This window comes from Hylobates moloch, unplaced genomic scaffold (genome assembly GCF_009828535.3).
Source record: "Hylobates moloch isolate HMO894 unplaced genomic scaffold, HMol_V3 SCAFFOLD_7, whole genome shotgun sequence".
NCBI lineage: Eukaryota > Metazoa > Chordata > Mammalia > Primates > Hylobatidae > Hylobates > Hylobates moloch.
In genome coordinates this window covers 42222922-42250748 of record NW_026652282.1, presented here as the reverse complement: position 1 = coordinate 42250748, position 27827 = coordinate 42222922, and the positions used below count along the sequence as shown (strand labels likewise).

The following is a 27827-nucleotide window of genomic DNA, read 5'->3' as shown; positions in this document are numbered from 1 at the left end:
GAAGAAACTGTGGAAGGATGAGGTCACCCAAGCAGAGCAGGCCAAGAAAATAAAATGATCAGAAGGAGGTGGGCAAGGGCATATACGGTGCCCAGGACCAGGAACTACTGGCCCAGGAGGCAGCAGATGTGGGCAGAGGCTGTGATGGGAATCAAGCCAGTTCAGAACAGGTTGAGCTATTCCTTACACTCAGGTTTGAGTAGAAGAGTGAGGGATCTTGTTTCTAAGTAAGGTAGATAAATTATTGTCTGGTTAGTTGAGGGACAGAAGTATGAACGGACTCCTCAGGCACCAGGAGCCAGTACAATAGAAGAAAGCAAAGATGTAGCAGTGGCCAGACTGGTGCTTTCAATTGTCTGGAGCACTCAGCCAAGACCAAGGACAGAGCACGGTAACTCTGCAGTCCTGGTGGGGCTGGTGTTGGGCCTCCTGCTACCTGCTCTAAGCGATGAACACCCCTCAGTCCCCACAGCCAGCTGTCTTCTCCAAAGTAGGAGGCTGAAGATCCTCAAAGGGAATACAGGCAGACCTGGGGCTGGGGCGGCGGCAGGGAGGGGGGCAGCGTAAGGCAAGCAAGGGGCTTTTCCTCTACAGATGTTCTCAAGTATTTCCATAAAAATCGCAAAGTATGCCTGCAGGCACTGGCATTCGGCAGAGCTGTTTGGGACACCCCTGCAGCAAGGAAATTGAACTAAGAGCAGCACAGGCATTCCTGGTGCTGGGAACCATGACCACAAAAGGCTGCCCAGGGTCTGAGTGCTTTGAGCCAGGTGGGAGGGGATCTGCCCTAAGGACATAAGGCATGCTGGCCATGCCCTAGCAGCCTGGTCACCATAACTTTCCTCTTCACAGAGCAGGGAGTTAGGACATGAAGAAGGTGAGAATTGAACCCAGCTCAAATTAATAGTCACATGGACCCAAGTACCTGCTCACTATGGCCTCACTGGTGCCTCCATCTCTTCCTAGGCAGAGAGGGCAGGAAGAGGTGGCAATTACATTTTCTTTGTCCAGAAAACTGGCAGGTGTGGTGGGGTTGAGCCCTCTGAGTTACCATCTGAACCAGACAGCTCCAGGAAGTCCTTTCCTTCCCTGGAACCAGCAGGGCAGGCGATGTGGGAGTTATTAATTCTTTATTAGGATTCAGGTTTCAAACAAGGTAGAAGGCAGTGGCAAGAGGGGTTCAGGTAGGGGGATGATGAGGGAACACCAGATTTGGCTAGTTGGGCCACTGCCAGAAGCCAAATGGGAACCCTGGGCTGGAAGGGGTGTGGAGAGGGGTGGACAAGGGGCCGGACTAGAGGAGCAGACGGGGTCAGCGGATGGTGTATCGGACATAGGGAACCTCGACATCCTCGCCGCTCTCGTCGTTACAGCACAGCTCAAGCACCAGCGCTCGCACGTGGCGGCCCAGCTTTCGCTTCGACACACGGCTCACAATCTCTGTCATCCTGGGGATAGGGGGATGGGAGTATAGGGTCAGGAGGGCAGAAAGCAAGAGAGGACGGGCAGGTAGGTGGGGGCAGTGAACTGGAGTGGGACAGCTGGACGTTGAGGCTCCCCAACCCATACAGGGCCTCCCCTAGCCTAGCCAGTGTCCAACTCACGGCTGATCCAACCGTTCCTTGAGCTTGGCAGCTGGCATGAAGAAGGAATAGAGCATGGACACGCCCTGGGACAGCATGGTGATCTCTAATTTGTGCTCTGTCTGGAGAGGGAGGGGGAACAGCAGGGTCATGGAGGTGGACAGGCCAGCAAGTCACCTTGCACACCTCGCCCCCCGAGGTGGGGTGAGAGAGTGAGGGAGGGGCCTTACCTTAAAATAGTCGAGGAACTGTTTGAGGGTCATCTCCTCACCATTAGGCTGCAGCCCTTGTACCTCAAAGCGATCCCACAATGTCCACTCTTGGTTATAGTACTGCAAGACAAAGAAGGGAGTGTAAGATGGAGACCATCCCAGAGGGTCCAGCCCTCATCTATCTCCATCCCCCTCACCTCCATGCAGACGGGTTCGGTCAGATCACAACCCTTTTTTGTTCAAAATCCTCTTGTGGCTCCTATCTCACCCTAAAGCAATGAAATTCTGTTTTCTTCTCATCTCCCACCCTCCTCAATCTCACACTCACTCTAGGGACTTTGAATTCCTCCAACTTGCCAGGCACACCCCTATCTTGGTACCCTTTCAAGAACTGGTCCCTCTGCCTGGAATGTGTCCCCACTCGCCACCAAGCCTGCACGGTTTGTCCCCTCACATCCTCCAAGTCTGATCTCAAATGTCATCTTTTCAGCAAGGCCTTTTCTGACCATCCCACACAAAATCTCAAACACATCCCCTTGCCCCCTGGTATTCTCAAGTCCTCTTTATCTTTTTTTTTTTTGAGATGGAGTCTCGCTCTGTCACCCAGGCTGGAGCGCAATGGTGCCATCCTGGCTCACTGCAACCTCCGCCTCCCGGGTTCAAGTGATTCCCCTGCCTCAGCCTCCCGAGTAGCTGGGATTACAGGTGCCTACCATCACGCCCGGCTAATTTTTTGTATTTTTAGTACAGACAGGGTTTCATCACGTTGGCCAGGCTGGTCTCGAACTCCTGACTTCAGGTGATCCATGTGCCTCGGCCTCTCAAAGTGCTGGGATTACAGGCATGAGCCACCGCACCCGGCCTCTTTTTATCCTTTTTTTGATTCCAAAATCATTTAATAGGTTATTTATATAATCTACTTGAGGAACATAACTTAGAAGAGTACCTGCACACAAAAGGTGCTCAATAAATAATGTGAATGAATTCATGAATGAAGCAAGCAAAGCACTTAAGTGTAGGAAGCGTCCAATAAATTTTGGCTGCCAATTACTGTGTAGTTACTAATAATCTCCCAGGGCACAATTCAAATATCCCATCTTTTCGCACGTACTCAATGTGATTAATGAATAAATGAAAAAGGATGCACAAAAAGGGTAGGTACACAGACAGAAACCCTCACCTGGTGACAGGGTATGACGTGAATTAGAACCAGATCTACACAGATAACACACCACCCAAACCCTGCTTCCGATGCAGGCCCCCACCTGGTGACGTGGTGCGGCAAGGGGTTCAGAGAAACCGAAGAAAGGCAGGGCCAAGTTGAGGAAACCATTCTTGTAGGAGTCAAGCTGTCGGTGCCCCTGCACAACCTTGTACAGCTCCAGACACACAAGGCCAACCACGGCTGCTGTGGTCGTGGCAATGGCTGGGATGATCTTCCCTGCAATCAGCTTGCTCTGAGAGACAGGAAGGGACAAAAGAAGGTGGTAGTTAAGTACAAGAGCCTCAGGGTCTACAGAGGGGCTAAGTGTGGGTAACTCAAACCTGGAGGAGGGCGGAACATCAGGTCTAGATTCCCCTCACCTTGTGCCGGTCTGCAGGAGGAATGTCATAGTTTTCTGCCCGGAGGTTGGATGCAGCCACGATGAAATCCATATGAAAGTTGCTGTCATCATCCTGTTATGAGTGGGGAGGGTGTGAAGGCAGTGGGGAGAGGATCAGATAAAGAAGATGTGTGTCCTCCACTGCAACTGCCTGCTGGACTCTCCCAGATCACAAAGGGATGGCTGGGAACACCTACGCATTCAGAGCCACGTGGCAGGCCCACAATCTGATCCCCACAAAGGCCCGGGGCTGGCTCCAGATACTCCTGTTTTCTCTAGCCTGTCTATGCTTTGCCCATCTTCCTTCCCTGTCCTGAGCCCCCACCCCGTACCTTCTCAAAGTCAATGGGGTACATCTTGAATCCAGGGAGCTTGTCTGGGCTGGGCAGAGTGGCTTTAAGCTCCTCCAGACGACTGTCATCTGCATGAAGAAAGGGACACTGTCAGCCCTTTAGATCCCAGGCTAAGGTCTGAGGTGGAAATGGGAGCCCAGGGTGGGGCAAAAGGTATTCAGGTAGAAAAAGGATTTGGAAAGGAGAGACATCCTAGGAGAGAAAAGGGGCACGGAGGAGAGGTAGAGCAGAGCAGAATACAAACCTGAAAAACACAGAGAAAGAGCTGAGACTATCAAGAGCGATCTCTCTAGAGACACTAAGGAATGGAAATGAAAATGTTAGGAGAAAGTGGAGATGGAGAAATCAAGATGGGAGACGTAAAGATCTTGGGAAGAATGATGTAGAGCGAGATGGGGGGAACACAGAGGATACGGGGAGGAAAAGGGGAGTAAAAAAGATATATGGAGGGGAAGTTGGGGGGAATATACAGATGTGGACATAGAGGAAAGATATGGGGGGAGATGGAGAAGATATAAAAGGGGGAGAGTGGGAGTATATACAGAGGGCGAGGCAGGTGGGAGGAGAAAGATGGAGGAAATATTTGAAGGTGATGAGAGATATGGAAGGAAAGATTGGAAGACATACATAAAGGAACATGAAGGAGTAGACATTTCAGAAGGAAGATGGGGACCATGGAAGGGGAAATGGGAGATCTATGGAGAGGAAAATGGGGGAGATATAAGGAAGGTAAATGTAGGGAGCGTTACAGAGCTACAGAAGCATTATATACAGAAGGGAGGGGTGATGAAAAAATATGCAGATGGGGTGGGGTGGGGGGTGTCAGTAAACCGCAGCCCCAAACTATGGAGGGTGAAGATGCACAGAGAAACATGGGGGTAGATGTACAGATGGGGGCGGATCTGGAAGAAGACAAGGCAGGAAGGTATCAAGGGAGAGAGACCACTGGTAGAGATCATATCTCCTAGATGAACAGATCAAGAAGAAACAGAAGAAAGAACAAAACTAAGGGAAATACACAGAGCAAGAGTAAAACAGCAAGTTCTCCTGAGGGCCAGATAGTGGGAAGGAGGAGGAGGGAGGGAGATAATTTGCCCCAACCTACCCTCTTCATGTCAAAGGGAGGCTCAAAGGAAGGTGTGGGTAAACCTCAGGCCTGGGGTCACAGAGCAGAGCAGAACCAGGGGTACAGGACTGGTGGGGAGGCTGGACTAGGCCGGGGACATGTGGGGGTGACTCCTGGCCAACTGGCCAAACACCCTCACCAACAGAGGCATTGGCGCTCTGCAGCTCCTGGTCAGAAACATGGATCTTGACGCCAGACTTGGGGGTGAATTCGGGGACCTGCACAGACTGCAGGAGTGTGGCCACAGCAGCTCGGTCCTGAGAGCCTGTCAGCCCGTAGGTCTGGGCAAACAGGTTGGCAGCAGCCATCACATAGTCCAGATGCAGGGGCTAGGAGAAGGCAGGGCAGGGAAGGGTGAGCACATCAGCCCTCGAGTGGGGAGCCGCCACCTCCTTCCCACCTATTCACCTTCCACCTGACCCCAGAAGACCCTAGAGAGGAGACTTACGTTGTTGACATCAAAGGTGAGCGGGTGTGGACAGCGTTTGGGCCCAGACCAGAACGGGGCTCCCGAGCTTGTGAGCTAAGGGATGGAGAGATTTTTCAGAACAGGACCTGAGAGTGAAGGCCTCTCTGACAATCTTCACGCTTCACTTCACCTAGGCCCCAGAGGTGCCCCCAATTCACTATCTTGGGTTGGGCACTGGATGGGGACTGGAGCCAATCACAAAATACCCCAACTGTAGGGTCCCACAGGTTGAACCAGAGATCTGGCTGAGAGAACAATTACCAATCCCTGGGTAGTCATTTTGTGCTAGATAGCCCATCATTTAACAAACTCTCATGGATTACCAGGCATTGTACTAACTTCATATTAATAAATACCAGTTAATCCTCCCCAAACCCCCCATGAGATAGATCACTATTATTTCTACTTCACAGATGAGGAAACTGAGGTACAGAGAGAAGTTAGCTGATTTGCCTAAGTTCAACTAGAGTTTGGATTTGAACCCATATTGATTCCTGTGCTCTTAACTCCAGAATTTCTCCCCCATAATCCCCACAGCCCTGACTGGGAATCAGGGATGACGCAGCCCACACCACAGTCAAGGGAAACAGTAACCAAGCCTCTTTGCTCAAAGGAACTAGGGTGAGGAAAAAGCAGGTCAGGGTCAATCACTCTTCTCAGATCCCCACGCCTCAGGGCACCTGCCACAGCTGGACTCCGCAGTGAGAGGACCCACACTGCAGGCTCCCATTTCAGGGAAACACATTCTGCCAAATGGACCCAACAACTGGGCATTACCTGGTCAGGAGGGAAGTTGTGCAGCAGCTGCCGGATGTTGTTCGAGTACTGGGTGTGCCAGTGGTGGCAGGCCCAGGTCACGCAGTCAGCCCAGGTCTGTGGTCGCTGCAGCACCAGGCTGCGCTGCACAGCCTCCAGCACCTCCAAGGGCTGGGTGCCTGCCAGCCGCAGTGTTCGCTCCACAAACTTGGGGTCTCTATCAGGAATCGAAGAGGACAGAGGACAGGATTACATGTGAGCCTCAGGAGTAGGCTCCAGAGCAATCTTACTTTCTGCATGGAAAACTAGTCCCGACCCCAAACAACATGAGGCCCAAACAGCCACTCATTCATGTGAAAAGTGTGCCTGGTGCCAAGTGTTACTGTGATGAGGAAAGTGGGCGGGATGCCTTGGCTGGTGGACAGGGACAGGGCGAGAGGGCACTCGAGTTACTCACGTGAGGTACTGGTTGACATTTTCTGCTGGCTGCTTGAAGAGGCCTTCAAACTCATCCCGAGCCCACTGCAGACAGAGCAAACAGATTACATGTGGTCACAGTTGACAAAATGGGTTTCCACAGGCATTATTAGAAGGACCATCAGTGAATAAACCAAGTACAAGGAGCACAGCTACTCTGGAAGCAGGGAAGCTCTCCAGCCTTCCCCATTCCCCCACCTCAATTGAAAAACCAGGCCAGGCGCAGTAGCTAACACCTGTAATCCCAGCACTTTGGGAGGCTAAGGTGGATGGATCACCTGAGGTCAAGGGTTCAAGACCAGCCTGACCAACATGGTGAAACCCCATCTCTACTAAAAATACAAAAATTAGCTGGGTGCGGTGGCAGATGCCTGTAATCCCAGCTACTCGGGAGGCTGAGGCAGGAGAATCTCTTGAACCCGGGAGGCGGAGGTTGCAGTGAGCCGAGATCATGCCATTGCACTCCAGCCTAGGTGACAGAGCAAGACTCCGTCTCAAAAAAAAAAAAAAAAAAAAACACAACAACAAAAAACCAATGAACTTGATTTGGGCACTGGTTACAACAGTGCTGTGTATGTGGAAAACTGTTTCGTTTTGTTGTCTGAGACAAAGTCTCACTCTGTCACCCAAGCTGGAGTGCAGCGATGCAATCAGGAATCACAGCAGCCTTGACCTCCCAGGTTGAAACGATCCTCCCACTTCAGCCTCCCCAGTAGCTGGGACCACAGGCACATGCCACCACACCCGGCTAATTTTTAAGATTTGTTGTAGAGACAGGGTCTTGCTATGTTGCCCAGGCTGGTCTTGAACTCCTGGGCTCAAACCTCACTCCTTGGCCTCCTGAGTGCTGAGATTATAGGTGTCAGCCGCCATGCCCAGCCTAAAAATGTATTAAGATCTGAGTGCCAGGCGAGGTGGCTCACGCCTGTATTCCCACAACTTTGGAAGGCTGAGGCAGGAGAATCGCTTGAACCTGGGAGGCGGAGGTTGCAGTGAGCCAAGACCACGCCACTGCACTCCAACCTGGACGACATGAGCAAAACTCCACCTCAAAAAAAAAAATCTGTGTACCTTATTCTAGATATGTTATGCCTCCATAAAAAATAAAAACTTCAATTAAGTATATCTTACCACAGTTTTTTAAAAAAGAAAAAAGTCAGACCAAACCAAAAATGATCCCTATCCAGGCCCTGAGGACTTGGCACAAAACAAGACAGAGGCCGGACACAGAGGCTTACACATGTAATCCCAGCACTTTTGGAGGCTGAGGCAGGTGGATCACTTGAGCCCAGGAGTTTACAACCAGCCTGGTCAACGTAACGGGCACGCGTGCGCGCGCACACACACACACACACACGTGGATCACTTGAGCCCAGGAGTTTACAACCAGCCTGGTCAACGTTAACAGGTGCGCGCACGCACACACACACACATACACGTGTACACACAGACACTTCCCAGGAGTTGAAGGTTGCAGTGAGCTATGGTTGTGCCAATACACTTCAGCCTGAGTGGCAGAATGAGACTTGTCTCAAAAAATAAAATAGCAAACAAGACAGAGGTTCTGGCCTCTGAGAATTCCTAGGACAGTTCGCAGTCATGAGCGAGGTGGTTTGGAGTATACAGATGTTAGAAATTCAGGTTCAGATTCCAGCTATGCCACGTATTACCTAGTTTTGTGACTTCAGGCACACAGGATAACATCTTTACCTCTGTGCCTTGTCTCTAAAACAGGTGTTACAACAGTGATACCTACTTCATGGAGTTGTTAGGAAGAAATGAGCAAATACATATATATTTAAAGCTTGGTTAAAACAGTGCCAGGCACACAGTAAATGCCAAGTGGTTCACAATAGTCCTGTGAGGTAGATGCTGTCATTCCCATTTTACAGAACAGGAATCTGAGGCACAGAGAGGTTAAGTTCAAGGTTACACATGACCTAGTAAGACTGTGGTGGGTGCATAAATACAAACATACCCACTCTGGAACTGCAGTGTCAGAAGGGAGAAAGTGACAGATGGAACTGGTTTTTTTTTTCCCCTTCCCTATTTTGTTCCCACCCTCATACTCCTACTATTCTAAATGGTTTGGCCTCAAACACTGCACTAAGAATTATTCTGACAGCAAGCACAATGGTAATTCCTAGGTTCTATTTCTTGGCCCAGGCGGTGGTCACCTGTGTGTTCACTTTGTAAAACTTCAGCTAGATCAAGCTTGTCTAACCTGTGGCCCATAGGCAACCCAGGATGACTTTGAATGCTGCCCAACACAAATTTGTAAATTTTCTTAAGACATTATGAGATTTATGCACGGACCTTTTTTTCTTTTATTTTTTCAGCTCATCAGCTATCGTTAGTATTAGTATATTTTATGTGTGGCCTGAGACAATTCTTCTTCCAATGTGGCCCAGGGAAGCCAAATGACTGGACACCCCTGAGCTAGATAATATATGCACTATGCACTGTTCTGTAGATACACGCACCATACACACAGAATCATCCTGACAAACCAGCTGTTAAACTCATTTTGAGTAACAGCTGGGGAAAACCTGAATATGGACCATTAGAGACAAATAAATAACTGGAAGAGATGGTAAGAATGATTGTTAATTTTGTTGAGCATGAAAATGATGTTTCTGTTAAAAGTAGTTCTCAATTGGGAGTGATGTGGCACCCCTGGGGACATCTGGCAATGTCTGGAGACATTTTTAGATGTCATGATGGAGGGAGAGTGCTATTGGCATCTAGTGGGCAGAAGTCAGGAATGCTGAGAAACATCCTACAGTGTACACGGCATCCCCTCTCCCATGACAAATAAATGACCAGCCCCAAATGTCAGCAGTGCTGAAGCTAAGAAACCCTGTTCTACAGCAACATATCCTCACTTGGCAGAGGCACTGAAATAGTAGGGAGTAAAGGGTTGTGATGTCTGTGACACATTTAAGCACAAAGAAGAAAAATCTACATAAATCTAAGAAAATGTGGCAAAACATTAAGAATTGTTAAATGTAGGTGAGAAATGGTATTTGAGTATTCATCATAATATTCTTAATATTTGTCTATGTGTTGAAAAAAAATCAAAATAAAAGTGAAAAAAGAATGAGTCATTCTAGAAACCTAGGCTGCCTGGTGGGAAGTGAGGGAGGGAGGTTTGGAGAAAAGGCACATCTTACACTTAGGCATGCAACATCTAAAGGCAAGGCAAGGCAAGGGCCTGGGGGCGAAGAGGCAGCAGCCTGGCCAGACGCCTGGCCTCTTTCCCTTCTCCCACAGCTTATCACCTGCAGGGTGTGCTCGATGGCATTAGGGAAGTTCTTCAGGGTACAGATGGGGATGGACTTCTCAGGTGGGTCCTGGCTGGAACTGTACGACTCTGTCAGGAAGGGGATCACCACCTGCACATTGCCTTTGGTGCCCAGTGTGCCTGACTCCAGCAGTGGCTTCCGGTAGTAGACACAGCGGCGGTCCATGTACATGCCTGTGGGGAGGACAAAGCAAGAGCCGGGAAAGGAACATCAGGAGAGGACAGAAAGACAGACACCCCTCTCGGTATATACACACCGAAACACACACAACTTTGCCCTTGACCACCTCACCCGCCTCCAAACTCACGGGCATCCACGTTGTCCAGGGCATTGGCCACGCCATCTAGGTTTTGGAAAAAATCGTCATCATAGATGCGCTCCGTGTCAGGACCCACACGGTTCTGGTGGCTTGTCACCCGGATATGTGGATTCATTTGGCGCACAGCTGCAGCAGCTGTGTCAGACTTTAACTTCTAAAGGGTTAAGAAAGTGCAGTTCCAGGGTAGGGATGGGGGAACAGAGCTCACTTATTTGTGCATTCACCCAAAAAACATCTTTATTTTTTTTGAGACAGGGTCTCTCTACATCACACAGGCTGTAGATCACGGCTCACTGCAGCCTCAACTTCCCAGGCTCCGGCGATCCTCCCACCTCAGCCTCCCGAGTAGTTGGGACCACAGGTGTGTGCCACCATGCGTGGCTAATTCTTGTATTTTTGGTAGAGACAGGGTTTTGTCATGCTGCCCAGGCTGGTCTTGAACTCCTGAGCTCAAAGACCTCGGCCCCACAAAGAGCTGGGATTACAGGCATGAGCCACCGCACCTGGCCCAAACATCTATAAAGGGCTGTCTGCCTGAGACTGATTTACTTAATGCTGGGGAAGACCCAGGCCCTGAGTTAGGAGGCTAGCAGGAGAGACGGTCTGTGACAATGCCACATGGCCAGGATGATGATGCATGTGGCAGGGGCTCAGTGTAAAGGGAAGCTGTGGACAGGAACAGACTGGAGACAATGGGCCAGACATCTGTTCTTTCGACTAACACCTACTATTTTTTTAGGTAATAGCACCCAGGATTGATGTAGACTCCCCCAACCACCACCAGGATGCCGGCACACAGACAAGCAGGATCCTTTCAAAGCCCAAATTGGGCCACGTCCCTCCTCTGCTCAGAATCCTCCCCTGGATCCCACCTCCACTTACCGTAAAATGAGTTGGCTCCCTGACCCCTCCCACCTCAGGATCTTTGCGTAGGCTCTTCTGCAGCACAGGGCGCCCGAGTCCCTCATATCCTTGAGGTCTTTGCAGAACTCGGGCCTTCCTTAACCATTGTCATCAATACTACAAACCATTCTCCCTGACACCCCGACTTCCTTTGTCTGGTTTTTGTTGTTTCCTTGGAAGAGCACTCATCACCAACATTAACTATATACCTCACGATCGTATTGTGTCTATTGTTTGCTGTCCGTTCCCCTCTCCCTCCAGGAATCTTGTTTTATTCCTTGGTATATCCCCAATACCTAAAACAGTACCTCAATAACTATCTGGTGAATAAATGAAATAAATGAAAGGGGGAATAAATCCTGGGTAAGCAAAAATGACATTGTTCCTTACAGAAGGCTTCTCAGAGAACCCTGCATAACCAACCCAGTTTCCATACGTGCAGAGAAGTGTAAGCTTAGGAGACTGAAACTACAACCCTTGGAAAGGCCTGCTTCCAAGGTCGGCCCTTGGCTGGTGTCTGGGAACTTGGAATTCAGGAAGGTTCCCACCGCTCCCTACCTGGTATCAGTGGTTCACTGTGCCTAAACTGTTCATGCAAACAACACAGTTTATGCTGAACACCTTTCCTTCTGGGAGTCTGGAAATTTTGGTATGTGCCAGGAAGGGGGCGCCTACATGACCAGCCCCAAGCAAAAGAAATGGTGCTGAGTCTAACAAGCTTCCCTGGTTGGCAACATTTCACGTCTTGTTACACCTTGTTACTGTTATTTCTGTAGTTACTGTTGCTACTGGGGAAATAAAGGCCACTTTGTTTAACTCCCGCTGGGAGAAGACTCCTAGAAACTTGCACCGGGCTCCCCCAGACTTCAACCCACGAGCCTTTTCCCTTTGCTGATTTTGGTCTGTATCCTTTTGCTGTAATAAATTGTAGCCACAAGCACGACTATATGCTGAGTCCTGTGGGTACTCTTGGTGAATTGAGCTTGAGAGTGGTTTTGAGGACCCCAGACACACCGTCCCAAACAGCACTAAAAAGAGGACAACGCAAAAAAAAAAAAAAAAAAAAAAAGATACAGAAGCTGAGGGAAAGAAAGGCCAAAAAGAAGAGCTTCTGGCAGAGGCGGAAAGATCTCTGACAGAAAGAATGGGAACAAGAAAAAGAAGGGGCGAGGTGTGGTGGCTCACGCCTGTAATACCAGCACTTTGAGAGGCTGAAGCAGGCAGATCACCTGAGGTCGGGAATTCGAGACCAGCCTGACCAACATGGAGAAACCCTGTCTCTACTTAAAATGCAAAATCAGCCGGGCGTGGTGGCGCATGCCTGTAATTCCAGCTACTCAGGAGGCTGACGCAGGAGAATCCCTTGAACCCAGGAGGCAGAGGTTGCGGTGGGCCAGAGATCACGCCACTGTACTACAGCCTGGGCAACAAGAGCGAAACTCCGTCTCAAAAAAAAAAAAAAGAAAAAAGAAAAAGGAGGAAAGTGAGACAACAAAGCCCCACCTCTTACCCTACTCACCGTGACATCCCAGGGCCGGAAAAGAAACTGTCGATTCAGATTTGACTTCTCAATGGTGTCCATGTCCGTAACGATGATTTCTCCACCCTCCCCGCAGCCCAGCCCAATCATGGCAAAGTTCTTGAGCAGCTCACAGCCAATGGCCCCCGCACCCACCTAAGAGGGAACCAAGAAGACAGGCAGAGGCTGGTCAGGGTGATACAGGTTAGTGTGAAGCTACCCATCACCCCTCACTCCCCCGAGAGACAGGGAGAGGGGCTAACAACACATCTTCAGGTTGCAGGACTCTAAGAAATGACATGCAGTCATGTGAGGAAGGAGGCACCAGAGGGTGAAACGAGGGATGCACTGGGTTTCCCTTCAAGATAAGGAGAATGGCAAAGGGAATGCGCCACCGGTTGCATTGAGATGCCGAAGGAAGCCCCCAGGGGAGATGGCCAGAGGCCAAGGTGAGGGGAGCAGACATCCAAGGGGACCACTCACCAGAAAATACTTCTGCTTGCCCAGCTTCTCTTGCAGGTCTGAGCCAAACACAGCCACTTGCCCGTCATAACGGTTCTGGCGCTAAGGAATGCAAAGGGAGGAAGGTTAGAGAGAGGCCTCCCCAGAAATGCCCCCAATGATGCCCTCCCCACAGGTCCCACCCACATACCTGGAGGCACTTGTCCTCCGTGAGGGCCTCTTTGTCCTCAGGGAGACACTCAAGAGCATCGAAGTATAGCCACTGCATGATGGGCATGAACTTCCCGGAGCAGGCCTGGAGAGGGGAAGGGAGAGAAGGGGTGGTCAGTGGTTAACAGGGGCCTGACACAGACAGAGAGCAAGTGACAGAGTCAGGGAGGCACTTGGCCCACCCCAATCCTGCCTCTCCCCACCCGTGCTGACCTTCATGACTTCCTGGGCAGCCAGGCCCCCAATGAAGGCATTTATGGGTGCCAGATCCCCAGCAGCCACATACGCCAGCTTCCGGATGAGGTCCTCATCCAGGTTCTCTTGCTGCACTGCTGGCAGGGCTCCAGCATTCACAGCCTGTGCTAAGGCTACCAGTTCTGCTGCATCCTCCTGGTGGGCCGGAAAGAACCAAGAGAGGATCTGTCAGGCCACAGTGAGGGCAGGGAGTGTGGACAGGCAGAGAGGCATGGTGGGCCTTCAGTGCCAGGCACGTCTGCGCTGGCTGGCTCGCCCATCCACCCACCTCATTGCGGGGCCGAGGTGGCCGGCCATGCTGAGCACAGAACTGGTGCAGGGCCTGGAAGCCAATGTGCAGCTGGGCAGGGCGAGAAAACTTGGCGAAGTCCGTCATCACAAAGTCAGGTTCTGCCAGTGAGGTCACCAAGGATTTCTGTGGCGGGGGAAGGGGGAGGTCATCAGAACCAGAAGAGAGGAATGGAGAACTAGGGAATGCCTAGAACCACACCCTCCACAGCCCACTGCTCCCATCGACACACTCACAAAGCTAATCTTCTTGGGTACTTTGACCTGACTGACGATGCCTCCACGGATGTAGTCGGAGAAGTTGGAGGTGTCACAGATGCTAAAGGTATAAGGACCTACAGAGGGCAGGAAGAGAGCTGTCAGTCTACCCATTCTCCCTAAAATCCACAACCCCTGCAAGATAAGGAACCTCCTGCCCCGACTCAGCTCAGACATCAGAAGCTGTCTCCCCTCTGCTCCAGGCTCCACTTGGACATCAGAAACCATCTCTCCTGTGCCCCAGACCCAGCTCACACCCCGTGAGACCCTGTGTCCCTGGCTCCAAGTCTACACAGGAAGACCTTCTCTGCTTCCCATCCAAATCAGCTCACACACAAGTAGATCCTCTGATCTGCCCTGTTCAAATACCAGAGACCTTTTCCCCACTCAGCTCAGATACCAGGGACACATTCTCCCAGGAATAGCTCAAACACAGTACCTCTCCCCCATGCCCACCAGCTCTTATTGGACCCCACGGGATTGTCTCATCTCAAACATCAGGATGTGTCTCCCCAACTCTGAACCAAGGGCCATGTCTCCTCCCTTCAACTCCTCGGCCAGAACCCAGGAACATATCTTCTAGTTCCCCTCTGCTTCCCTCATGGTCCCAGCTCACCCAGGACTTTGATCTCCATGGGCTGATTTCCATTGAGTTCAACCATGCCCTGTACTTCTGAAAAGGAGACAAAGTCCCCGCTCTCAAACCCGTGTCGGGCCTCATCCAGACAGGTAACCACACCGGGGTTGTCCTGGTTAAAGGAAGAGTGAGTCTCAGAAACAGGCCCAGGGTACCAAGAGCAGACAGGAAGGACTACCGCAGCCCACCTGCCTGCTAGGAACCCTAGGGCTGGTCTCCTTACCTTGGTAACCATAGAAACCATAGCACTGAGCGGCTGCTCCCCATTGGAATCTGTGAGGATCATTTCCTCTCCGAAGTCACAGAAGAGCTGCCTATAGAGGGAAGCAATAGGGCTGGTGCCCGTGTCCCATGCACATACAGGCCCCACGGGTCCCTCAAGATATAGTGAAAACTTGCTGAGCAAACTCAGCCTATCACTGCTGGGATGTAAGATGGTACTTGTGCCACATGGGGAGAGATGAACACACAGAACCCAAAACCTGGGTAGCTGAGAATGGATGAGGGCAGGGAGAGCCTAGAGGTCTTGGCCTGGGCTTGGTAGGAGTTGGGGGAAAAAGGGACGGGGAGGGGGGTGGGCTGCTACTCACCCAAACAGGCCCCGCGTGTCTGCCACCACCAGCTTGATGCCACGGTTGTGACAGAACTCACCCACTCGCAGCTGGTCCTCCAGGGGGGTGTTGGTGAGCACCACCACCTGTGGAGAGATGGAGGTTCAGGCCCAGCATTGGGGTGAAGGGGAGAAAATGGTGGAGGGCTAGTGTGGAAGACTCAGGCAGTCCTCAAGGCAGACACATCCAGGCTTTGCTGGGTTAGCCTCTTTCACAAACACATAGCACCTACTGTGCATCAGACTCTGTGGGGGTCGAAAATGAACCCCTGGACTATACCAGGAAAGGTGAAGAGGTAGCTGGGAGGACGGAGTTTGGAGAAGAGCTGACTCATTTATTTGACAAACACCCGCTGCTGTCTGCCTGCCATGCCCTGTGAGACACTGGAGTAAAACTCTGTCTCCAGCCAAAGTCTGAGCTCACTCCTACCACACCCACCTGCTTCCAATTGTCAAGACAATGCCTGCTCCGCCATGATCTTTGGGATTTTGCTCTCTGCCTGAATGTCCATCCTTCCCCACCAGGGTGAGTTCCTACTCCTCTATCAGGATTTAGCTGCAGTGCCCTGGCAACCTGGGATACCCCAGGGCCGACTCTCAGCATCCAGAGCACCTCTTTCCAGCCTGGACTTTTTAATTAACAAACACCCATCCAGTCCTTATATGCCAGCTGCAATTCCACGTGTTTAACCCTCACAAAAAGTCCATGAAGTCGGTGCTGCTACCACGCACTGACTACAAACAGGAAAACTAAGGTACAGGAGATGAAGCAACCTGCTTGAAGTCACACTACCAAGGCTGGAGGCCTGCAGCAAGGCAGTATGGCTCCACAGTCTGTGCCCACAACCACTATGCTGTACTGTCTGTACACATCTTCCCCACTTGAAAAGGCGGGGCCAGACCAAGTGCGGTGGCTCACACCTGTAATCCCAGCACTTTGGGAGGCCAAGGCGGGCAGATCACAAGGTCAGGAGATCGAGACCACCCTGGCTAACACAGTGAAACCCCGTCTCTACTAAAAATACAAAAAAAAAAATTAGCCAGGTGGGGTGGCGGGCACCTGTAGTCCCAGCTACTCGGGAGGCTGAGGCAGGAGAATGGCGTGAACCCGGAAGGCGTAGCTTGCAGTAAGCCGAGATCGCGCCACTGCACTCCAGCTTGGGCGACAGAGCAAGACTCCGTCTCAAAAAAAAAAAAAAGAAAAGAAAAGACAAGAAAAGGCAGGGCCAGGGGCTAACTGCTGCCTGCATACTCTAGTCCCCCAGCACAAAACCTGGCATTCAAGCCGACCCATTAAATCAATATTGAATACTACTGAACAAACCAGAGATGGGCTCTGAGAGAACTGGGCAGAAGGCTGGGTGGTACCCCCAAGATACCTGGAAACCACTAAGGAAGTCCTCAACGAGGGGTCCAGTGTAGGCAGTGACAGGCACATAGCTGTTGAGCTCAGCGAGGCGGGGCTGTGATACCTCGGCCCGGTTTTTACCAATGTCCTCCTCCCGCAGGTAGAACTGTAAGGGTGTGCAGTAGGGAAAAAGATGAAATGGCTGTGGCACCAGGAACGGTGGTGCCTCGGGAAGGGGGAAAGGGGGAAGGGTGCTAGGAAGAGGTACCTGGGAGGAAAGATCAGCCCACTGGGCAGTGCCCTGGTCATGTAGGGTAACAGCCTTGACCCCACCAAGGATGATGTTCTTAGCGATCTCCACGCCCAGGCCCCGCAGGCCTGATACCAGGACACTGGATGTCTGGAGCCGCTTCATTGCCTCATGGCCCAACACATACCTGCCAGGTTAGGGGGTACTCTAGGTCAGGGCCTGCCCCACCCAACCCTATCCTCTCAATGTCCCATCCCACACCCCTCAGCCCGGCCTTGGCCCCACTTACAGCTGCCGGGAGTAAAGGCCCTCGTCTATGTCTGCTTCACTGCCGTTCTTGGCCATTCCCTAGGGATAGAGGGAAAGAACAAGTTTAGGGAGACACACAGGAGTGGAGCATAGACAGAGAGTGATACAAAAGACTTTCCCACCCACCACCTCGTCTGCCAGTCTCCACGGAGAGGACACTCACGTTGGTTGGCACCGAGGGCACTTCGGACAACACGGACTGGGCAGGGGAGCAGTTAGAACCCGGCTTTGGATCAGGCCCGGACACGCGACGTTTCTTGGACAGCGGCGAGCTGGACATCTGGAGGAAAAAAGGAAGATCAGAGGTGACCCTGGGGCACATGGGTACCGTTTTTCTGTTAGTAGCAACTGCGGGGAAAGGGAAGACTTAAGTATTAGTACCCCCATTTTACAGCAAAGAGGGGACAGGCACAGAAAGGTGAAGACTTGCCCAGGGTAACACAGCTGTCAGACCTAAGATCTGAACCCAGGTGGTCTGATTTGCAAATCCACACTGCTGACCATTAAGCCATTTGCTTCTTCCCAGCCCAGGATAATGAGGGAGAGACTCCAATCCTGGAGTGAAAGGAATGACAAGAATGTACTTGTGTGGAGGTCAGGGGAAGGATGTGGATTCAGGACAGACCTGGTTTCAAATCTTGAGCCTGCAATGCACTAACAGTAATAATTAACTGCCACAGGCCTCAGTTTTCTCACCTGTGAAACAGGGGTGATAATACCACTTACCTTCCCCATGGGGTTATCGAGATGATAAATAACACAGAGCATAGAACCTGGCACAGAGTAGGTAGGCAGTAACAAGCAGCCATTCTCCTCTCCCTTAATCCCAGGGATGGCGGCGGGAGCGGGGAGTGCAGGAGGGAAGTGAGGCTTGGACATCCATCAGGGTGGCATGATGGCGGGAGCGGTAACTTGCTGAGAACCCAGTCCCCAGAGGAGCTCAGGGAGGGAAGTTTTATAAAGCCCAACCCTGCCCCCAGCTTTAGGAGGGGAAAACCGACACAGACCAATAAAAGAGGTTGCAGAAAGAGAGAAAACAAACACATCCCAAGCCTCATCTGCATGCGGAGTCCCTTAAACAGGTTAACCACAATGATAAATGAGTATTAGATTTATCAGGAGTCCTCCCTGTGCCAGATGCCATAGTAAGCACTTCTCTAAGCCTCCTCTCACTCTGCCCTCAGGGTACTCCTGTGGGGTTTGGAGTGCTATCAATAATACCCCCAACTTTAAAGTGAAGGAAAAAAATTCACTCAGGGACGTTTGGTGACCAAGGTTCCCACACACTAGCTGAGCTGGGACCAGACCAGGATCTGCTGACTCTGAAGCCCAAGCTGCTTCCTCGTGTTATCACGTTTCATCCCCTCTATGACCCTGCAAGGCAGAGTTTAGCGTCCTTGCCAGACAAATGAGAAGTAACTTGCCCAGGGTCACCTGCTAGGTCCCAGAGACAGAACAATACAGCCTGCTGTGGAAGTGAAATCTGGTGGTGGGGGTGACTGGCTCCACATGCTGGAGATGGGAGGACCCAGCGTCACTTCCCCTCACCCCCAGTGCTCCTCTAGGCACTGAGTCTTCTGTTCACACAAGTCCTCCCACACTGAGACTTTTATGACACTAAGTATCCCAATGTACCTAAGATTCCATCTTGGCACTTGTCACTAGCACCAACCACAATGACAAGAGCTCCCTACTATCTACCAAGAGCATACTGCGTGTCAATCAAAGAGGAAAGGGCTTTGTCTAATCTTAACAATCCCCATGACCCAGATAACCCTATGCCCAAATCACAAATGAGAAAACAAAGGCTCAGAGAACCCCATTCACTCGTCCAGAGGCATGCAGCTGGTGGGGGACTGTTTGCCAAATGCCCCTGGGCTCAGGGCCCAGTCCAGAGGGCTAAGGAATGGGAGATGAGGGGAGGCAGGAGGCTGGCTGGAGCCCCAGAGATAGCCAGGTGAATTCCTTGGAATGCTAAGAACCAACCTGGGTAGCAAGAGGCTTGGTAAGTTAGTAGAGACAAAGGTGAACCATATTTTCCATTTACTGACTCTCTGACTGACCTGGGGTAGAGATCTCATTTCCTCTGAGCCTCATTTTCTCCAAAAGCTGGGACAAACGAAACTGTCTTCAAGGGGCTGCCGGCAGGGTTAAAGAAGCCAAGGTCTGTGGTCAGAACTCACTGACCTGAGGATATGAGTTCCTCCCTGGGCACGTATAGTGGCCTCCATTACTTAGTTATCTCCTTGCCTTGTCATTGGTCAGTTTGTTTGGGACACGCCATTTCCTCATTCCATAAATTAGAAATGATCCAGGTCCAGAGAGCACTTTAATATCTGGACATTTCACCTCTGGATCCCTAGTGTAGGCAGCAAGAGTCTAAGAAGTTTCAGATGATTGTTCAAGTGGATTTCGATTGCAAAGGTCTGGAACAGCCCTGTCTCAAGGCAAGCAGGAGTCTGGGACAGAAACTCTGGAGAGGAGCTAAAGATCCCCCACACCCAGCAGAAAAACAATCTACACCCTTCCTACCTCAACATTTGCTCAGGCCCCCACTATAACATACACACTGTGAACTGTTTCGCAAAGCTGAGCTGCAGCTTAGTTTCTAAACATACCTGAGTCTCCAAACTGAAGATTTTCAAGCATAAGCATTCTCTATTCCCAAACCAGCGGGTTTGAGGGAAGAGTCTTGGAGGTGTGAGAGGAGGCAGGTTAGCAGGATGGAGAAGCTAGGGCATAGAGAAGGGGGGCTGAAGCATGTCAAGCTTTCTGGAGGGGGTTAACTGAGAAGTCCATGGGAACGTGAGAGGAGAATCAGGAAGTGGGTGTCTAAGAGCAAGGAGGCTCTGATAGAAATGGGAAAGGAGATGTTAGAAGTCCTGGGAGGGAAGGGACTAGGCTAGGGTATTAGGAAAAGACTCAAATTCGGATCTCTGGAAAAGGATCTTTTGGAGAAAGGCTGAAAAATTGCAGTGGAGGCCCCCAGAGGCTGCAAGGAGGTAGGAGGACAGTTGCTGGGCCCCAGGGAAGCTGCAAAGGGAATGGGTGGGGGATTCTAGAGTCTGAGGAGGCAGCAGGAAGATGTTGGGGTCTGGGGGGAGGGGTAGCCTCCATCAGGAGGATGTTGAGGCTCTGGAGGTCTCTGGAGACAGATGCTGGTAGCAGAGAGAAATCTTTAACCAAAAATAATAGATAGGGACATGCAAGAGGAGAGCTGTATCTGACATTCCTACTACAGAGTCCCAGGAGGCTGTGAGGGTGGATGGTGAGGGGCTGGGAGAGGTTTCTAATGGAACACAAAGGCCCTGTGTCAATCTCTGACAGGACATGCTAGGTATCACAGCTGCTCTGAGTGGGTGGAAAAGGGAAGCTAGGCCCAGATAGTTCAGGCCTTAAAAAGGTTAGTAAGCAAACACTGGCTAGGTCCCCAAATGGGGTTGGGTTTCTCTGACCAATTATGTAGGACCCCATGGAGGCACTGAAGGTAGATGCTGAGAAGAGGGTTTTCTACTGCAGTAGAAAACAAGAGGGCCAAAGCCAGGCGCGGTGGCTCACGCCTGCAATGCCAGCACTTTGGGAGGCCGAGGCAGGTGGATCACCTGAGGTCAGGAGTTCAAGACCAGCCTGGGCAATATGGTGAAACCCCATCTCTACTAAAAATACAAAAAATTAGCCGGGCGTGGTGGCACATGCCTGTAATCCCAGCTACTCGGGAGGCTGAGGCAGGAGAATCACTTGAACCCGGGAGGCGGAGGTTGCAGTGAGCCGAGATGGCGCCACTGCACTCCAGCCTGGACGACACAGTGAAACAATTCTGTCTCAAAAAAAAAAAAAAGAAAAAGAAAAAGAAAACAAGAGGGCCTGTGGGGGGAAGGGACATCTGACAATGATCCTGGGGTCCAAGGAGGCTGAAAGCATAAGCTGAAAACCCCTGACTGCAGACGTTAGGGATCTTGAAAGGATCTGAGGGCAGATTCTGAGGCCTGATGTGAGGATAAGGGATCTGTGAAAAAAGCAGCTAGAACCCAGGTTGGTTTTTGAAGGTAGAGGCTGGGTCTAGGGTGGGGTTGGGGATGGGGAGGCGAGTCTCTGATGGAAGGGGCTAGAAGCCAACGGGGTCTGCAAGAGCAGATGTTCACAGGGGCTCTTTGATGAAGAATTATGTATCCAAACAGTTCCTCCCTGGTATCTGGTGCACTGGAAGGCTCTGGGGGTTCAAGGTGCCTGATGGGGAAGATGCTGAGGCCTCTCAGTAGTCTCTGAATACTGGAAGTATAAAAAGCGAGAAATTCCGTAAAAGTAGACAAAGTGTCAAAGGACACAGTCTAGGAATTGAGGAGTCTCTCAAGGCAGATGCTAAGAGGGGTCTCTGAGTATAAATACTGGGCAGAGTCTCTAATGGCAGATGCTAGCGGCCAGGGTGGGGTTAGGAGAACTGAGGTGTGGCGAAGAGGGGTCCCCGACACAAAGGCCAGGCCCAAATGGCCTTTCACAGGGTCTAGTACCCCTGGAAGCTCTGAGAGCGGCTAGCATGTGTGTGGGATGGGGGGCCTGAAGGAAAATGCTAAAGAGGACTCTCTTACAGAGATAAAGGGCCTATGGACCCCTTCGAGATCTAGCCCGTCTTGGAAGACTTGAGGGCAAATACTGAGAGGCTAGAGGTGTCTCAAAGGAGACTCTGGGGCAGGTCTTTAATGGCATTCAATGGTGAGGAGCTCTGATCAGCAATGCTGATCCCCGTAAATCTCTATTGGAGACTGGGGAGAGTTCTGATCTGAGATACAAGGTTCGGAACGGAGTCAGGTCCCAGACTAGAGATGTTGGGCGTGAGTCTCTAAAAGCACATCCTAGGGGTCCGACTCCAAGGTCAGATTTTGGAACCAGAGGGAGCCGGAGTGGTCCTGGCCGGGGAAAGTCGGCCCCGCCCCAGGATCCGCTCCCCCCTCCCTACTCCGCTGATTCCTGGCGCCCGAGTCACCGTGGCCCGCCCCGACAGGAGCGTGTCTCAGGCCCCTGCAGTGCCTCCCCGAAACCCCTGCCCAGGGCGAGGCGCAGTGAAAGGACGTTTTTTACCAATGCCGGTTCCCCGGGTCGCGCCGCCGCCAACTCCTCAAGGAGCCGAAGCCAAGCCCGGCCGCCACCCTCCTCCTTCTCCTCCTCCCCGCCGCCTGGGCCGCCTAGATTCGCCGCTGCCGCCTTCTCCTCCCCCGGCCGTTGTGGTTGTGGTTGTCCCTGCCACCTCCTTCAGCCGAGCCGCCGACACAAGATGGCGGCTGCTGAGCCTGGGGCCGGAACAAAACCTTGGGCCCCACCCCCAGAAACCCGGATGCAAGCGGGCCGCGCCTACTTATGAATCATGCATAAAGTTCCCTACCCAGTTGCGATTCATTCGGTTAGAAGTGGAACAGCACCACCTGGTGGACATTGTGGCAGTAACAACGAAAACAGTTAAAACAGAGGCCACGCCTCATGGAATGTGAATAATGAATGAATTGTTGCAGCTAGGCTGTCATGGAAGCGAAGAAAAACCGTTAAGGCCATGCTTCCTGATTATAAGTTATGCATGAAGTTGAGTGGTTGGTAGACTAACAACCAGCAACCAGAAAACAGATGTTAAAACATGGAAGCCACACACCCCCCATTCATGAATAATGATGATCTTGCAGGGGCCCGGAAGCTAAGGAGGCCACAACTTACTCATGAATAATGCATGAGGCCCACTGGGTTGGAATAAAAGGGGCACGCCCGCCTATTGCTGCATCTAATACACTGTAAGCAGGGAAATGGGGCTACTGCAGGGAAAACACACTCTCCCAGGTCCTGAATAATGAATTATGCTGCTGCAGTAGCTCAACCTGGAAACTCAGAGAGGTCAAGAAAGGTTCCACCCAATTTATGAATTATGCATAAGGCGAAGAAACACCCAAGACTGCCCTGCCCAGCAAATAGGGATTACGATGCTATAGCCAAGGCAAAGTGAGCACGCCTTCCTGTTCATGAATAATGAAAGATGTCACTGCAGTGCCACCAGAAAACCCAGGGGAAGTGTACTCCCTGCCCCCGCCTCCCTTCTCCACGCCTCCCTCCATTCTCCCCGCCTCAGGAACAAGGACTGCCTTGGTCCAATCAAACCCAAACTCACTACATGTCTTTGGCAGGTGCTTCAGTTTCCACAACTGTAAAATGAGGATAGTAATAGAGCCCACCCACCTCACAGAGATGTGTTATTATGAAAATCAGATCACGCCTGTAATCCCAGCACTTTAGGAGACCGAGGCGGGTGGATCACCTGAGGTCAGGAATTCAAGACCAGCCTGGCCAAGATGGTGAAACCCTGTCTCTACTAAAAATACAAAAATTAGCTGGGCATGGTGGCGGGCGCCTGTAATCCCAGCTACTGGGGAGGCTGAGGCAGGAGAATCGCTTCAACTCGGGAAGCAGAGGTTGCAGTCAGCCGAGATCGCGCCATTGCACTCCAGCTTGGGCGACAGGAAAGAAACTCCGTCTCAAACAAAAGAAAATCAGAGAATATAAATTATGGGATGAGCCTTAGAACATTGCCGGCACAAGGCACTGTTAAATTTTTAAAATATTATATGTTAATATAAAGGTAATATGTTAAGATATGTAAATATATATTTACATTAATATAAAATTAGTTATGAATACTCAGCCACTAGAGAAACCCCCAACTTGGGCCACTGCTTCCCCATCCATAAAATAGGAATAACAACAACTTACCTTGCGATGGAGTTTAAATGAAGAAATAAGTAGAAAGGGCTTAGACCAGTGCCTGGCACATACTAAGTGTTATCTTAGTAGTAGTAGTACTATTAAATGGCGGCGCAGGGGAGTGGGGAGGGGAGACATTATGGCATCTGGTTAAGACTACAGATTGCGGAACTAGACCCCAATTTGAATCCCGGCCCAGCCACTCACTGATTGTGTGACCTTAGGCAAATTACTTAGCCTTCCTGTGTCCCAGTTTCCTTATCTATAAAGTGGGGGTAATAATGACCTACCTCCTAGGATTGTCGTGAAGATTAAATGCGCTAAGTAGCTAAACGAGTGTAAGCTAATCTTACCATTATCCTCATACCTATTATTCAGGCTTACAAAACGATTTGCCAAAGATCACACAACTGGAAAGGATCGATGGGATTTGAATCCAGAGCCTCGGCTGATTATCTGGGATTACCAGGCCATAAGAAATGAACAATGTAGGAGGCCTCATCCCTTCGCTACTCGCCAGGTTTTAACTCTGGTACCTGCAAGGGAAAGCTAACCGCGGATCATGCAGACAAAGCTGCAAAAGCCACACTCCTCATGAATTAAGCACGGAACCCCTAGAAAAGCCACTGAAAACTCAGGGTGCTACTTAACTTTTGCGAATCGTCAATGAACTCGTTTGCGCGGCAGACTTCAGAACGCCCCTTCAGCACGTCCCTTCGGCACGCTGATCCGCCCCTCGTGAATAATTCACAAGCCGATAACCTTCAGCGGACCAGGTGCGAAAGAGGCAAAAAACTGCCTCCTACCACAGCCCCACCTTATTATGAATAATGAATAAAGGCCGGGTGGCGCCGCGTCAGCTCAGGAAGAGCTGGGCTCCGGTGTCCCTTCCCCAGCCTGAGCTGGGAGGCTTCTCTCCCTAGAAACATCTGGGCCCCCGACGTGTCCAGTCTCGCAGTCCTGAGCCTCCAGACGCGGGGAGGACGTCATCACAGAACCAGAGGTCACAAAGGCCTGACACCTCCACAATGCCACGTCGGTCCCGATTGTTCTCACTGTCACCAGGACTCCGTCCTGAAACAAGCCCTCCCCCAGTCCCGCCTTGACTTTAGTAACCTCAAACTTTGCTTCTCCCCTTGAAGAATAACCCAAATCCTGCTCCAGGGACAAGGGTGCCCATACACACACCCTAAGAATCTCCCCAAAGCCCCCCAAACCCTGTCTCCGAGGGGTGCTCCCCGAAACAGACTCCCAAATCCCACCCCGAAGTCCTCAAACGGAACCCCTTAAGGGTCTCCTCAAAAGCAGACGCCCCCAAAATATCACCCCGGGCCCGGAGGCTCCAAATACGCCCATGAGGGGATCCCCGAAGTTGGGATTAGGGAAGCACCCTCCTCCAAATGCTGTCCAGAGGCTTGGGGGCACGGTGCTCCAGCTCACCCCCTGTGCCGGGCGGAAGCCTCGCCTTCCTGCCAAAGATGAGCTGAAGCCACGGGGCAACGGAAGAGCAAACCACCTCCGTCGTACAAGAGAAGCCAGAGTTTGCGCGGAGCTCGGAAGCGCGGGGCCTTGGAGAGCCCCGGGTCTGGGATGTACCACAAATGCTTTGCTAGAGGGGCGTCAGTCCCTGCTCCCGCGTCGCTGGTGCCCGTTTCAGACCCAGATGACCCTACAGGTTGTGGTACGGCCCAAATGCGCGCGGCATGCTGGGGGTGGTAGTTCTGTCTGGCCAGTGCCTGGTGCACGTGGTGGGCACCAGCGTCCAGAATATGGGAAAATGTAAGCCTGGGCTGTGGAATTGCCGGAGCCGTGCTCTGTAGGGTGGGAAGAGGAAACGGAACGTGTGGGTTCCTCCACATGGAAAGGCACACCCATCCTACAGATGGGGAGACCAAGACTCAGGTGGCCAAAAAAGTTCATTTGACATGGGTCAGGTGCTGGAAATTCTTCCTTGAGCTCATGGAGCTGACATTCTAGCAAGAGACACAGACCGTAAACATAACAATAAGTAAAATTATAGTTTCACATACAAACCCGTATTATAATAGATATCTGCGACTATACACAGTAATATAAATTATGGATATACAATCATGTGCTGCATAACATTTTGGTCAACGGTCCTATAACACAGACAAAATTTTACTGTTATCTTTTCTATGTTTACATATGTTACCATAGTAGAGACGGGATTTCGCCATGTTAGCCAGACTGGACGCGAGCTCCTGAGCTCAGGCGATATGGCCCGCTCGGCCTCCCAAAGTGCTGGGATTACAGGCGTGAGCCACCGCGCCTGGCAAAATTTTTTAGCCCTTTAATAAATAGAGTCTTGGCCAGGCGCGGTGGCTCACGCCTACAATCCCATCACTTTGGCAGGCTGATTGCTTGAGCCCAGGAGTTCAAGACCAGCCTGGGCAACAAAGTGAGGCCCCCCCCCACCCAACACACACCACAACACACACACCCCCCACCACCACCACCTAGTCTCCACAAAAAATCAAAGAATTAGCTGGGCATAGTGGGGTGCATCTGTGGTCCCACAGTGAGCCCTGTGGAGGCAGGAAAATAGACAAAGGAGAGGGAGAGGGAGGGTGGAAGAGAGGGTTGTACTATTTTGCATCGCCTCCAGCGATGTATGAGAGTGCCTCTTCCTTCGCAGCTTCAGCTAACACTAGCCTCTTAAAATAGACATCTTTTCTTTTTTCTAGTATCTAGAACAACTTTAATAAGAAAGGAATTAACTTTGATAAGAAAGGAATCCTTGGGAGTTTGGTAGAATGCTTTTATAAAAACCATCTGGGCCAGGCGAGGTGGCTCACGCCTGTAATCCCAGCACTTTGGGAGACCAAGGAGGGTGGATCACCTGAGGTCAGGAGTTCAAGACCAGCTGGCCAACATAGCGAAACCCCATCTCTACTAAGAATACAAAATATTCGCTGAGTGTGGTGGTGCACACCTGTAGTCCCAGCTACTCAGGAGGCTGAGGCAAGAGAATTGCTTGAACCCAGAAGGTGGAGGTTGCAGTAAGCTGAGATCGCACCACTGCACTCCAGCCTGGGTGACAGAGTAAGACTCCATCTGAAAAAAAAAAAGAAAAGAAAGAAAGAAACACACACACACACATCATCTGGGCCCTTTTTTTTTTTTTTTTTTTGTGGGGAAAGGGAAGATCTTGACTACCATTTCAATTTCTATATTACTAATTGCTCCATTTCAGTAATCAGTTTCTCCATGGAACAGTTTTGGCATTTGATATTTCTCTAGGAATATATTCATTTCTTCTAGATTTTCAGATACATTCTTTATTTTTAAAAGCTCTGTTGCATTTGCATCTTCTATCTTCTTCAATTGACCAGTCTTGCCAAAAGTGTTTCCTCTTAATTTTTGTTTTCAGATTCTGCTTTTGGTTTCTATTAATCTGTCATTTTTTGTTTTCTATATCATCAATTTCTGTTATTTCCTTCTTATTTATTGAGGTTTGCTGTGGCGGTCATTTTCCAACTTCTTGTATAATTTACATACAATAAAACACTCAGATTTTAGTTATTCAGCTTATTGGACTTTTAAATAGGTATACACCCATGTGACCAGCACCCCAATCAAGACATAGAAACTTTTCATGATTCCAGAAAGCTACCTTGCAACCCTTTCCAGTGACACCCTCCTCACCTCAACCCTCTTCTACTATCACTATAAAATTGTTCTGCCTGCCTTAGAACTTCATATAAATGGAATGAAACATTATGTGCTTTTTGTGTCTGGTTTCTTTCATCATGTGAACAATCTCACCATGTGAGACTCATCCCTTGATATCTGTATCAGCACTGTGTTCCTTTTGA

General features: G+C 50.8%; 1 protein-coding gene across 5 annotated transcripts; it reads right to left on the bottom strand.

Annotated features, from left to right (window-relative positions):
- Nucleotides 1-1113: 1113 nt before the first annotated feature.
- On the bottom strand, nt 1114-25536 carry UBA1 (ubiquitin like modifier activating enzyme 1). 5 transcript variants are annotated; one of them, XM_032756786.2, is made up of 26 exons: nt 25429-25536; nt 17417-17533; nt 17234-17292; nt 16963-17131; nt 16726-16860; nt 15327-15433; nt 14960-15050; nt 14716-14848; nt 14079-14176; nt 13822-13968; nt 13512-13688; nt 13279-13383; nt 13110-13190; nt 12627-12782; nt 10193-10358; nt 9862-10058; nt 6561-6625; nt 6125-6320; nt 5327-5401; nt 5018-5207; nt 3732-3820; nt 3380-3472; nt 3061-3252; nt 1814-1915; nt 1605-1705; nt 1114-1448 (listed from the first exon to the last, which is right to left on the bottom strand). In XM_032756786.2, the coding sequence occupies exons 2-26, from the start codon at nt 17531-17533 to the stop codon at nt 1313-1315; spliced, it is 3177 nt and encodes a 1058-aa protein (XP_032612677.1). In that variant the 5' UTR covers nt 25429-25536; the 3' UTR covers nt 1114-1312. The 5 variants fall into 5 exon arrangements, with proteins under 5 accessions (XP_032612677.1, XP_032612676.1, XP_032612678.1 ...); XM_032756785.2 differs by lacking the exon at nt 25429-25536 and adding an exon at nt 22330-22528; XM_032756787.2 differs by lacking the exon at nt 25429-25536 and adding an exon at nt 19872-20929.
- Between the last annotated feature and the right edge of the window lie 2291 nt (nt 25537-27827).